The sequence below is a fragment of the Cherax quadricarinatus genome, chromosome 14 (assembly GCF_038502225.1).
Source record: "Cherax quadricarinatus isolate ZL_2023a chromosome 14, ASM3850222v1, whole genome shotgun sequence".
NCBI lineage: Eukaryota > Metazoa > Arthropoda > Malacostraca > Decapoda > Parastacidae > Cherax > Cherax quadricarinatus.
In genome coordinates, this window is record NC_091305.1 from 7,493,415 (window position 1) to 7,507,877 (window position 14,463).

Sequence of the window (14,463 nt, forward strand, 5' to 3'; positions counted from 1 at the left end):
ATACGTGAAAAACATGTTACCAACTAAATATATATCAGTCACTTGCCAGGCAAATTCAGATACTCATCTTGGCCTACTGTCGATATATATTCTTTGAAAGTTGATGCTAAAGACTGTAGTGTAGGCTTTGAGAGGGATTCACTAGACGACCAAGAGGGAACAAGCTGGGCCATCTGAAGAGGACTAAATGTGTGAGCGAGAAAGATAACAGAGGACACTCCTAGATGACTCACAGCCCAGCAGCATGACAATGATCGTGAAGATCTTCTCACAATCTGTGTTCGGGGACACATTACCAAAGCCCACGCTCGTAATTGTGCTGAAGGTGAAGTACATTGCTGTGATGTACTTCTCCTGCAGCAGATAAAGCATTTCGACGAGAGGAGAAGAGGCACAAGTAGCAACACCGCAGCAGTGATGGTCGCAGGGGCAGAGAGGAGAAGGAGGTGCATGGAAAGTTAAGAGATTTAAAACAAATTCATCATTATGAACAAAATGTGAAACAATGAAGATAAAAAGCCATGCATCATAAAACAAGGAGGAAATAAAGAAGTTGGAAGGTAACAAGTAGAATCTCAGGGGTGGTGAGATGAAGCAGTCCTATATTACCATATATTTCCCAGGCTTCTACTATATATACAATAAAAGTAGTGAGAGAAAAATATGTAATAAAAAATCAAAATGAAATCACTAAATACAGAAAAAATGTGAACAGAATTGCTTTCAGTACAATCCAATGTATTTTACATTATCTTATTTCCAGTTATATATTACTTAAAGGATATCGCTGTACTTGACATTATTAATTCATCTATGTCTTCATGTATATCTTGAAATAAATTTGCATTTCCATAATTATGCAAGTTTTTGTAACCCATCATAAAACCATGACTATTTAGTGTCAATGGAGATACTATACTGTACTTTCATTGTCAAACACTCTTCTGTTTTGTTTCAAAGAAAAAAAAGTAATGATGCAAACACGGTTTAAATGAAAAAAAACATTTTGTTTATCTTGTTTCAAAACAATATTACATTCTTTAGATTTATCACTTGTTATAAGTAAAGTTTATTACTCTTAAACATTTCTGAACAAAATCTCTCTCTAGTGAGACAATAATAATAAAAATAATAATAATAATCATGTTTATTTCTTTATGTAGTACAAATGATGTCTTTTTTTTATTAACACATCGACTGTTTCCCACCAAGGCAGGATGGCCCAAAAAACAAAAACTTTTATCATCATTCACTCCATCACTGTCTTGCCAGAGGCACGCTTACACTACAGTTATAAAACTGCAACATTAACACCCCACCTTCAGAGTGCCGGCACTGTACTTCCCATCATCAGGAATCAAGTCTGGCTTGCCGGTTTCCCTGAATCCCTTCATAAATGTTACCTTCCTTACACCCCCAACAGCACGTCAAGTCCTAAAAACCATTTGTCTCCATTTGCTCCTATCTAACATGCTCACTCATGCTTTCTGGAAGTCCAAGCCCCTTGCACACAAAACCTCCTTTACCCCCTCCCTCCAAACCTTCCTAGGCCAACCCCTACCTCGCTTTCCCTCCACTACAGATTTATACACTCTTGAAGACATTCTATTTCCTTCCATCCTCTCTACATGTCCAAACCATCTCAATAACCCCTCCTCAGCCCTCTGGATAATAGTTTTGGTAATCCCACACCTTCTCCTAATCTCCAAACTCTGCATTATATTCACACCACACATTGCCCTCAGACATGACATCTTCATTGCCTCCAGCTGCCTCCTTGTTGCAACATTCACAACCCATGCCTCACACTCATACAAGTGTTGGTATAACTATACAGTGGGCCCCAAGTTTTCGTCGGGTGCAGAAATCGTACAATTTGGATTTCGAGCACTTTTTTCGGTGAAATTTTCCCCCAGGTTTCGTACATCTGCTCAAAAATTGTTGGTACCAGACGCGTGTGCCTGGGCTGCTCATATGCTTGTGACTCACTCTTGGGCACATTTAATGTCTTATTTTAGGTTAATAGTATAGACATTTTCATTAAATGTCTTATTTTAGGTTAATACAGACATTTTCATTAATCCATCTATGATATTTTCTTCAAAATTATATAAGAAACACATTACATAGCATATAAACATACAATGTTTATATGTTATCAAGGGGTGAGTTGGTGCAGGGAAAACATTATGTTTTCTCTGCTCCAGCATTATAGAAAACGTGTATGAATGTGCATCTGGCCCAGTCACTCCCCTACTCCACTTTTGCTTACAATTCTTGGTATGAATTATTCATTACTTCTCCCTTTGTTTATGATGGCATCTAAATTATTATTATAATCAAGGGGGAAGCGCTAAACCCGGAGGATTATACAGCGCCTAGGGGGGGATGTGGAAGGCATTCAGGCTTAATTTGGGGAACTGGAGCACAGATCCAATTCCCTAAATCAAGAGCCCCTCACCAACATCAAGGAACCTTCCTTGAGGGGATGGCATCTAAAGGTAGTTGTTAGAAATGATTAAACTCAGTGAACATGGTATGTTGATGGTAATAATATGGCTGTGGGCTGCAGTGTAGGTAGCCAGAGGGTATAGCCCAGGCAGACTACATCTGCCTGGGATGTAGTCTGCCTGAGACTACAAATAAATACTACTCACCTCTGGCCCTACATTAAGGCTATAAATATTCTAAGTATGTAATGAATGTACTGTGTATGTATTTTACTTTTTATTGTGTTTTAATGCCTAGTTCTATTACTAACTTAATGTAAGTTAGTGTAAACTTGACAACCCTATGCCTGTTGTGGAATCTATTGTGGCTTTGGGGAAGTCCTTGGGGTTGGATGTGAGTGGCCAGGATGTGGAAGACTTGGTAGACAACCACAGGGAAGAGCTAACCACTGAAGAGCTGCAACACTATAGTTAATCTCTATAAAATTTATTTTTTGTTAATATTTCTTGGTGTCTGAAATGGATTAATTGGAATTTCATTATTTCTCGTGGGAAATATTACTTCAGTTTTCGTCCATTTTGGATTTCGGCCGACTTTCTGGAACAGATTAAGGATGAAAACCTGGGGCCTACTGTAATCTCATACATTCCCCTCTTTGCTTTCATTGATATAGTTCTTTGTCTCCACAGACTCCTCAGTGCACCACTCACCTTTTACCCCTCGTCAATTCTATGATATACCTCATCTTTCACAGACCCATCTGCTGACATGTCCACTCCCAAATATGTGAATACATTCACCTCCTCCATAATCTCTCCCTCCAATCTGATATCCAGTCTTCCATTACCTAATTTTTTTGTTATCCTCATCACCTTACTCTTTCCTATTTTCACTTTTAATTTCCTTCTTTTATATATCTTACCAAACTCATCAACCAACCTCTGCAACTTCTCTTCATAATCTCCCAAAAGCAGTGTCATCAGCAATAAGCAACTGTGACAACTCCCACTTTGTGTTAGATTCTTTATCTTTTAACCCCAACAACCGAGCATTCACTTATTTTATAACTCCATCTATAAATACATGTATATTGAACAACCATGGTGACATCACACATCCCTGTCTAAGGCCTACTTTTACTGGGAAACAATCCCCCTCTAACCTACATACTCTAACCTGAGCCTCAATATTCTCATAGGATGTTTTCACTACTTTCAATAACTTAACCTCCTATTCCATACATTTACAACATCTGTCACATTACCCCCTATCCACCCTATCATACCCCTTTTCGAACCCATAAATGCCACTAAAACCTCTTTACCCTTGTCTAAATACTGTTCACCTATGTGTTTCATTGCAAACACTTGGTCTACACACCCCCTACCCTTCCTAAAGCCTCTTTGTTCATCTGCTATCCTACTGTCCATCTTACTCTTAATTCTTTCAATAATAACTCTACCATACACTTTACCAGGTATACTCAACAGACTTATTTCCCTATAAATTTTACACTCTCTTTTGTCCCCTTTGCTTTTATACAAAGGAACTATGCATGCTCTCTGCCAATCCCTAGATGCCTTACCCTCTTCCATATATTTATTATATAAAAACACTAACCACTCCAAAACTATATCCCCACCTGCTTTTAATATTTCTATCTTTATCCCATCAATCCCAGCTACTTTACCCCCTTTCATTCTACCCACTGCCCCACACACTTCCCACACACTCACAACTGGTTCTTCCTCACTCCTATAAAATGTTATTCCTCCTTGCCCTATTCACAGAATCACAGCTTCCCTATCTTCATCAACATTTAACAATTTCTCAAAATATTCCCTCCAGCCATAATGTAGTTCACATGTAATAAATCATTGTTTTTTTGTTCAAACCCGGGCCCCCTTTTCCTCATTAAAACTCTTCACTGTTTTCCCAGTAACCTCCTCCCACCCCCCACTTGCAACATCGCCACATTCCCCCCCTATCCCCCCTGTCATCGCCTTTTCCTCCATAAATAACAAAGACCTCTTTAGCCTTATCAAAATACTGTTCCCTTATATGTTTCACTTTTTAAACCCCTGGCCCACCCCTCCCTTTTCCAAAAAGCCTCCTTGTTCATCTGTTTCCCTTTCCGTCTTACTCTTAATTCTTTAATTAAAACTCTCCATCCTTTCCAGGTACCCAACAGTTTTTCCCCTAAAATTTTTTACCCCTTTTTTACCCCTTTGCCTTTATACAAAGAACTAGCCTCTCTGCCAATCCTGGTCCTTCCCCTCTTCCATACATTTATTAAAAATTGCAAACCACCCCAAACTATATCCCCACCTGCTTTTAACATTTCTATCTTTATCCCATCAACCCCGGCTCCCCTTCCCCTTTCTTTTTCCTCTGCCCCCACGAACTTCCCCCACTCAAAACTGGCTTTTCCCTCACTCCTACAATATTTTTTCCCTCCTTCCCCTTTTCAGAAACCCAAAAACCCTATCTTCATCAACATTTAACAATTCCTAAAAATTTTCCCTTTCCCATTTTCCCCAATACCTCTAATTCCCCTTTTTAATAACTCTCCTCTTTTTTAACGGGACAAACCCATTTTGTTCTCTGGTTTTCTTAACTTGTTTCTCATAAAACTTTTTCTTTTTTTTCCAAAAAATTTTGGGTTGATAACACCCACCCTTCCCCTCATTTCTCTTTTTTACATTTGCTTCACCCTCTCTTAACCCTCTCTTTTTTTTTATATCCCCTTCCCTCCTTGCACCCACTTCTACTTTGTAAAAACTTCTCATATGCTAATTTTTTCCCCCTTACTACTCTTTTTTCATCCCATTCCTGTCCCCCCTTTTCCCCTCCTCCCCCTTTCCTGTAACCACAAACTTCTTAAACATCTAACACTACATTTTTAAACCTCCCCCTTCCTCTTCGACCCCATTCCCCTATGCTCTCTTTTCCCCATCTATCCCCCAAAAAAGCTGTTTATATCTTCCCCTAACTGCCTCCTCTTTTTTTTATAAACCTTCCCTCTCTTTTCCCCAAAAATGCTTCTATTCTCCTTGTATCCCATCCCTTTTTACTCCCCAGTGTAGCTAAAACTAGAAAGTGATCTGATATATCTGGGCCCCTCTATAAACAGGGCACCCTAAGTCTATAAAGTCTTTTTCTCCCAAAACCATAACCCAAAAAATACCTTCTTTATTCCCCCTACATCAAAAATTGTATACTTTTTTATCCTTTTTTTTAAAAATATGTATTACCTATAACAAAAACCCTTTCTATACAAATTTCCCAATAAAAGGGCTCCCATTATCTTTTTAACCTGGCCCCCAAACTTACCTACCCCCCCTCTCTAAAGTTTCTCCTACTTTCATTCAAGTCCCCTCCCAATTCTCCCCTTTGGGTTTCCCAAAGGCCCCCTTACATTCATTAACATCTCCCAAAACCCTCTCTCTCTCCTCTCTTTTCCTCCCCTTCCCGGGTGCAAAAAATAAAAACAAATTATCAAATGTATTTTGGGTTAAAATAATAAAAAAACAAGTTTTACTTCGAACTAAAACACAGATTTTAAAGTAACTTCTCATGCGTTTTTTACAACCCATATTACAAAAAAAAAGGTTGCTAATGACAAATGGAATTTTAAAAAAGGGAATTACATATTTTTTCCCAAACTAGTTAAAAGACCTTCAGTTTTGTGGAGTGACTGAATAGAGATGAAGATACAGCAAGTTACTTAGTTATAACAGAAATACAATGGAACAAGATATGTTACCAATTATGAATGATGGTTGAAGGAAGACTGGAAGAAGAACAGGGACAGAACTGCATGAAAGCTGATTTTGTTTGACATGGCATATTGCTATCTTAATTACAGAAAGATGAGATACTTTTTAACAATATTATTATTATTATAATCAAAAAGAAGCCCCTTAAACCAAAAAGGCCCTTACAGGTTTGCAGGGCCGGAAAAGGGGAAGCGAGGCATCGGGTTTGGCAAAGGGAGATGGAGGGTAATAGGTTATGGATAAAAAGGGGGTGGTGGATGGTAAAAGGGGAAAAAGGGCAGCAAGAGACTGAACTAAAAAGGGCGGGGGAGTAAAAATTATCATCAGAGTTTGTGGAGAAAACCCCAAGTCGTTACCCAAAAAGTCAATGGGGGGTAAAGGTTAAAAGGGAAAGGGTCCATCAGAAAGGGGGGGAAAATTAAAGGGGTAGTAGAGGAGGGGGCTTTGGGGGTAAATTCTGCGTGTTTCGTTGATGAAAAGGGATCTAACAAAATGAAAGCTGTCGATACGGGAACTTGCCCACTGCCCCGAGAGGAACAGGGTGCCTCTCCATGAGAAAACCCCATGAGTAAGGCAGTGGGGCCCAAATTTGGGGGGGGAGGGCCTGGTCCCCCAACCTGGGGCTGAGGGAAAAAGAAGGCGGAGTAACCTATGTTTTCGGTTTAATAGAATAAATTTTGTTCCGGGGCAGAGTTGCCCAAAACGTTTTCCCGGGTTTTCCCCGAAGGTGGGGTAGCTTTCCCAAAAAATAGCCCAGAAATGGAACACCGGGAAAGGGGGAAAATTGGTGGGTCATGTACTGGGGCCGGGCGCAGCAGTGTCTGCCTGTTCGTCCCTGTCGCCCCAACATGACCGGGGGACCCAAAAAAAACAATATCTTTATTTTTGGGTAAATCCCCCCTCCCAAAAGGTTGGATCCCGGGAGAACTAGGGGATGAGATGTATCAAATCCCCGTATAGGGGGGCACAAAAGGGAGTCTGGGCTACTACAAATGATGACACGGGGAAAAAGATCGATATGAAAAAATTCCCACCAAGGCAAAAGTTAAACATAAAAATGCTCCCGAAGATAGTAAATCCCCCCCAACGGGGGCTGCCCGGGGCACCTCCAAGGATGGAACATTCGCTTCTGTATAGAGGCTCTCAACAGGGGAAGAGCGAAAAGCACCAAGGCACAAACGTAATCCTTGGTGATGGATAGAGTTAAGGCTAGAGAGAGTAGCAGGAGAGGCCGCGGAATAAATCTGGTCACCATAATCGAGTTTCGATAAAACGAGGGCTGAATGTAGGTGAAGCAGAGTTCGACGATCAGCTCCCCAGGAAAGATGAGCAAGGGTTTTAAGAAGGTTTAGCCGGCTGTGACAAGTTGCCTTCAGAGAGGTAATGTGAGGTTTCCAGGATAACCTACGGTCAAAGAGAAGGCCTAGAAACCTGACTGTATCACGTTCGGGGATACGGGAGCCAGAGAGATACAAAGGATGATCGGAGATAACAGAGCGTCTAGTGAAAGTAATTTGGTGAGTTTTGGTACTTGAAAATTTAAACCCATGCGTGGTGGCCCAAGTGGAAACACGGTCGACCGCATGCTGGAAAGAAACTGCAATAAGATGACAGTCAGCACCTGCACAAGCAATAGCGAAGTCATCAACATAGAGTGATGACCAAATATTGGGTGGAAGAACAGAGGCCAAATCATTTATAGCAAGGAGAAAAAGTGTTGTGCTTAGAACACATCCCTGAGGGACACCTTCAGCTTGGACGAAGTCCGGGGAAAGAACATTATTGACTCGAACACGGAAATGTCTGTCAGTTAAAAAGTTCTTAAGGAAGGATGGTAGATTGCCTCGGAGGCCTAAGGAATGGGCCTGGGCCAAAATATTATACCTCCAAGTTGTGTCATATGCCTTCTCAAGGTCAAAAAATATGGCAATAACTGAGTGATTATTCACAAAGGCATTACGAACATACGTATCCAAGCGTAGTAAGGGGTCTATGGTAGAACGACCCTTACGAAAGCCATATTGACTAGCGGAGAGACTGTTGTGTGTCTCTAAATACCACATTAAACGTTGATTTACGAGACGTTCCATCACTTTGCAAACTGCACTAGTAAGAGCGATGGGGCGATAGTGGGAGGCATCATGTCCTGTAGTACCCGGTTTGCGGAAAGGGAGAACAATGGCAGATTTCCACAGCTGGGGAAGAACTCCTTGTGCCCAAATAAGATTGAAGAGGTGTAAGAGGACTACAAGGGCTGACCGATGTAAATGTTGTAACATACGAATATGAATGTCGTCAGGCCCAGCTGCTGATGATCGGCAAGCTGAGAGCGTTGCCTCCAGTTCTTGAAATGTAAAAGGCACATTATACTGTTCTTCTCTGAGAGAAGAAAAGTCCAAGGGTACTAACTCTCTGGCAGACTTTGAGGAAAGAAACGAGGGGCATAGATGGAGCCCTCGGGAAATATGGACCAGATGTGTGCCAAGTTCAATGGCAACGTCGAGAGGGTTTGCTACATCAACACCAGCGACCCGTAGAACAGGAGCCGGGTCAGGAGAGTATTTACCACTCAATTTCCTCACTTTTTTCCAGACTGCACTCATAAAAGAAGCAGAGGTGATGGTGGAAACATAGTCTCGCCAACAAGTGCGTTTAGCTTCACGGATGACACGGTGAGCGATCGCACGCTTCTGCTTAAAATCAAGAAGTCTCTCAGCGGTTCTATTGTACCGGTACCTGCCCCATGCAGCACGTTTCAAACGTACTGCACGAGCACAGGCAGGAGACCACCAAGGCACGCACTTCTGAGAATGCCTGCCTGAGGTTTGGGGTACAGAATGAGAAGCTGCGGTATAAACTGATGACGAGAAGATGTGTAGGAGCTCATCAATGGAGGATGAAGAAGAAACCTCACTAAAAGCAGTGAGGTGTGAGTAAAGATCCCAATTTGCCCGATCAAATTGCCAGCGAGGGCTACGGAAAGGTGGTGAATAGGAAGGAGAAGTAAGAATGATCAGAAAATGATCGCTGTCATGTAAGTCCGGTAGAACAGACCAGGTGAAGTCTAGTGCAGTGGAGGAAGAGCAGACTGATAGATCGATGTAAGAGAGAGTATGAGTACGAGGATCAAAATGGGTGGGAGTACCCGTATTTAAAACATGGAGGGGGTGAGAGGCGAGAAAAGCCTCCAACTGGATGCCACGTGAGTCACAATGAGACCCCCCCCCAGAGTAAACGGTGGGCATTAAAATCACCAAGTAACAGAAGTGGTGGTGGTAAGGATGAAACAAGAAAGGCAAAGTCTGGGATAGAAAATGCTCGAGAAGGAGAGAGATATAAAGAACATATTGTAAACCACTTATTCAAGTGGATACGGGCTGCAGTGTAATGCAGCGAGGTATGGACAAATAGTTGACAGTACGGAATATCATTGCATAGAAGAAGGGCACTTTCATTAAAGGTCCCATCTGAGAAAGGATCCGAAGAATACAATAAATTATAGCCTGAGATAGGTTGGAAAACAGCCGAGTGTAATTTTGGTTCTTGTAAGCAAGCACCAACAGGGGAAAACCTGGAAAGCAACATCTGAAGCTCACCCCGATTACCCCTGAGGCCGCGGACATTCCACTGTAAATAGGCCATGATTGGCGATGAAGAAAATATCAGGAATCTGTAGGTAAAGGCACCTACGGACTACAGGGGTTAGAAAAGTCAATGTGTGGTGGCATTGGAAGACGTTCAAGTAGCGAAGGAATGGAGCGTTGCGAAGAATGGGGTTGTGAAGATGGAGGAGAGGGAAGAGAAGGAACAGGAAGTGAATCAGTGTCCATTGAAGGTTTAGTCTCTGCAATATATTCTGAAATGGCTTCAAGTGTTTCTGAATTCAAAGATGTATGGGAGACCATATTGGAGATAGAAGGAGGAGGGTGAGTAAAGATTGGGACAGTAATGGACTGTACCAAAGTAGAGGGGGAGGGAAGAGTGTAAGGGACTGGAGATGAAGTGTGGGGGGGACAGAAGAGGCAGAAACCTGGGAGGTGGCAGAAGAGGGAGAAACTTGGGAAGGGACGGGGGTGGAAGGCATAGTACGAGGAGGAGGGTGAATCTCCACACTTGTAATAGAGCCAGAGAGAGGGGAAGAACTAGGTACAGAGACTGGAAAGGTAAAATGTGGAGGTGGAAGAAGGGAAGGAAGGGGCAAAGAAGATTTGAGCAATGTGGATTTTTTGGACTTCTGAGTAGAGGGGCGATTGGTATTAGGTGTCGTACGAGGTCTTGTCGATACTGGGGCTTGTGAGGAAGGATGCGAAGATGTGAGAACAGACTGAGTTGTAGTCGGGACGTCAGAGCCAAGGACAGCAAAAGGATTAGATGCCGTAGTAGCTATGGGAGGGGTAACAACAGAGGAGGCTGCAGAAGATGGGACCCCAGAAGTGGGGGGATGTTTGGAAACACGAGAATAAGAAACACAGGGTAGTCTCCCTTGGAGGCGGAGATGAGTAACTGCCATAGCATAAGGGAGACCTTCTGCCTCTTTGAGGCAACGGATTTCACGTTCATTTAAGTAGACCTGGCAACGGCGGGAGTACAAAGGGTGAGCTTCATTACAATTAAGGCAAGATGGAGGTTGACTGCAAGATGTATTAGAATGGTCGTCGGCACCACAGACTGGGCATTCGGCCATAGATCTGCAATATTTCGCTGGGTGACCAAAACGCCAGCAATTTCTACATTGTTGCGGTGTAGGTATCACCTTTCGAACTTGTAACCGATGTCCCACGACATATACAGAGGACGGGAGTTCTTGGCTATCAAAAGTTAAACGAGCCACATTGCAAGGGTAACGTCTCCGCCCCTGGGCAGGAAGGACATAAGTGTCTACTTTGAGGATTGGGAGATCCTGGAGTTCCAGCTGTTCAAAAATGTCATTGCCACATGACTGGAAATTCTGTTGGACTATGGTATGGGGCAGAATGACTGTACCACTACAAGAATTGAGAGAAAGATGTTTTTCAATAGTGATAGGAGTAGTATCGATATTCGAAAGGAGAGAAAGATCATGAGCTTGGGTAGCATTCTGGACAGTGAGGATGCGCATACCGCTCTTGAGAGCATGAAATGAAATATCTGTACCAACATGACGCAGGAGCGCTTTGCCAATACTATGGTCAGAAAGGTAGGCAGAAGAAGAAGTCGGTCTTAAAGTAAAGAATTTAGTCCATTGTGTGGTCCGAAACTGAGCGTGGAGAGGGAGTGCTTGACGTGTCGGTCTTTTCCAAGTAGAATGGGAAGGTAACGAAGGAGCATCATCAGGAGATTGACGTTGGCATTTAGGAGTAGGACCGGAGTTGGTCCGGTGTGAAATGGGCAGGCGATTCGAAAATTGCCGTACCGTAGAGGGAGAAGCCGGAAGCATAGTCAAAGGAGAGCGGAGTTCAGACAAATCGAAGGAGTCAGTCGAAGCCCCGGTACCTGAAGCGGGTGAGGAAACAGCACCAGCAAGAGGTACAGGGGCATCAGGAGTGTCCGAAGAGTGGTCTAAACACAAGGCAGGGTCAGAATGGGGTGCGGTATCAAGAAGGGGCCCGGGGGTAGTGGGTTCATGGACTAGGGCTGCCATGGTTAGGTTACTCCTTTGCTTTTTGTTTTTAAGAAAAAAAAGAAAGAAGAAAATAAAATAAAAATAAAAAAAAGAATAAAAAAAAGGGGGGGAGCGGGGAGGAATAGTTCCCAGGAGGAAGGAAAGGGCCGGAAATCTCCCTCCGCGCCCAAGAGGACCTCAACACCGCTAGTAGCGCAGATGCAGCATGGAACCCGTGCCATACCCTACCCTTCATGCCGGTAAACCAGCAATCCGGGATAGCAACCTCACATCTGCCGAGCTACCTCGGTGGACAAAAGAGAGGGCGGCCGGATATCCACCACAAAGCATACCTCCTTCGGCCACCACCCCCAGAATCCGAAAGGTGGCTTCCAGAGATACACCCGTCGCCCGAAAGATACCCAAAGCTACTCCGGGATACCGGAGAGGGATCGGGACATCCCCAGGCAATCCAGATTCCATGGCAAACTACGCCACCGCCAAGAACCTCAACGGAATGGGATGGCCCCTGGTGTCCTTTCCCCTACCTAGGAACTAGCGCCCCTGTGGGAGAAATCCCAAAGGCCAAAAAGAGGAAGGGCAAAAGGGAGGGGTGGGGAGGAGGAGGAGGAATGGAAAAAGGGGAGGATGGGGAGGATGGGATAGGGGAGGGGAGAATGGGGGGTAATTAGGTTCGGTCTGAGGAAGAAGACCGACAGGGCTAATTCCTCAGACCAAGAGCCTCTTCACCACGCCAAGGAGCCCCCCTTGAAGACGCTTTTTAACAATAGCTTCTAACTGATTAGCAGATAAGGATCCTTTTGATGCTTCAGGCAGGCAGGGAGTTCCAAATCATAGGGTCTTTTATGTGCATTGAGTTTTTACACGGGCTGAGTTGGACAAGGGATGATGCTAAAGTGGTATTTCTGTCTTTTATTATGCCTGTATGTTCTGTTGCAGCTCCTAAGGAAAGGTTTCAAAGAAGGGTTTATACTGTGTTTCGCTAATATGGGCATCTCAAATTATGACCAAAACTCTCTATACGGCTCCCTCCACCTGACTTTTTAATACAGTCACCGCAAGCCACTGGGTTTGTTTACATTCTCCATGAGCTCCATGAGGACAGCGTCTCTTCATTACGTCCGGAAAATTTCGTGTTTTAAAGTTATTTCATATTTTGCATATTTTTTTTTCAACACGTCGGTCATCTCCCACTGAGGCAGGGTGACCCAAAAAGAAAGAAAATCTCCAAAAAGAAAATACTTTCATCATCATTAAACACTTTCACCTCACTCATACATAATCACTGTCTTTGCAGAGGTACTCAGATATGACAGTTTAAAAGTCAACCTCCAAACAGCCAATATTCCAAACCCCTCCTCTAAAGTGCAAGCACTGTATACTTCCCATTTCCAGGACTCAAGTCCTTATGTGTAACTGTACCTGTGCAGGTACATTAAAATCACTAAAAAGTGTCTTATTAATCTCAAAGATGCCATTTTAATAACGATAATAATAAGAAAACACAATAATAGTCACTCCGAGGCACATTAAATGTCATATATTACATTAATATAGAAATTTTCATTAATCTATTTAAGATATTTTTCAAAATTATATAATAAACACGCTACATAATGTATAAACATGATAAATACACCTCACAGTAGAATAAATTAACATAAATATGAGATGTTTTTCTAGTCGTCTTGCCAAGAGTAACTGTAGAATGCTCAAGTGTTGTCAAGAGGTGTAGGGATAAAAGATAAAGAATCTAACACAAATTGAGAGTAGTCACAGTTGCTCTTTGCTGATGACACTGTGCTTTTGGGAGATTCTGAAGAGAAGTTGCAGAGGTTGGTGGATGAGTTTGGTAGGGTATGCAAAAGAAGAAAATTAAAAGTGAATATAGGAAAGAGTAAGGTGATAAGGATAAAAAAAATTAGGTAACGAAAGATCGGATATCAGATTGGAGGGAGAGTATGGAGGAGGTGAATGTATTCACATATGTAGGAGTGGACATGTCAGCTGATGGGTCTATGAAAGATGAGGTGAATCATAGAATTGATGAGGGAAAAAGGCGAGTGGTGCACTGAGGAGTCGGAGATAAAGAACTTTATCCATGGAAGCAAAGAACGGAATGTATGAGAGTACAGTTTTACCAATGCTCTTATATGGGTGTGAAGCACGGGTGGTGAATGTTGCAACACAGAGAAGGCTGGAGGGAAATGTGTAGCGTGAAGTTAATGCAGTAAATTTGTAGTTTGGAAATTAGGAGGAGGTGCAGGACTACCAAAACTATTATCCAGAGAGCTGAGGAGGGGTTGTCAAGGTGGTTCGGACATGTAGAGAGGATGGAACGAAACAGAATGACTTTGAGAGTGTATAAATCTGTGGTGGAAGGAACGTGGGGTAGGGTTCAGCCTAGGAAAGGTTGGATGGAGGTGGTAAAGGAGGTTTTGTGTGTTAGGGCTTGGACTTCCAGCAAGCATGCATGAAAGTATTAGATAGGAGTGAATGGAGACAAATGGTTTTTAGGACTTGACATGCTGTTGGAGTGTGAGCAGGGTAATATTTATAAAGGAACTCAGGAAAACGGGCTGGCTGGACTTGAGTCCTGGAGATGGGAGGAACAGTGCCTGCACTCTGAAG

General features: G+C 42.9%; 1 protein-coding gene across 22 annotated transcripts in view; it reads right to left on the reverse strand.

Annotated features, from left to right (window-relative positions):
* sei (seizure) overlaps window positions 1-14,463 on the reverse strand; it is a 668,222-nt gene that overhangs the window by 259,836 nt on the left and 393,923 nt on the right. For 2 of the 22 annotated variants that reach the window (XM_053786177.2, XM_053786167.2), the window contains exon 8: window positions 234-354. The exons of the other annotated variants lie outside the window; for them this stretch is intronic. In XM_053786177.2, coding sequence (XP_053642152.2) covers window positions 234-354 — 121 coding nt within the window. The remainder of the gene's footprint in view (window positions 1-233; window positions 355-14,463) is intronic. 22 annotated transcript variants of the gene reach the window in all.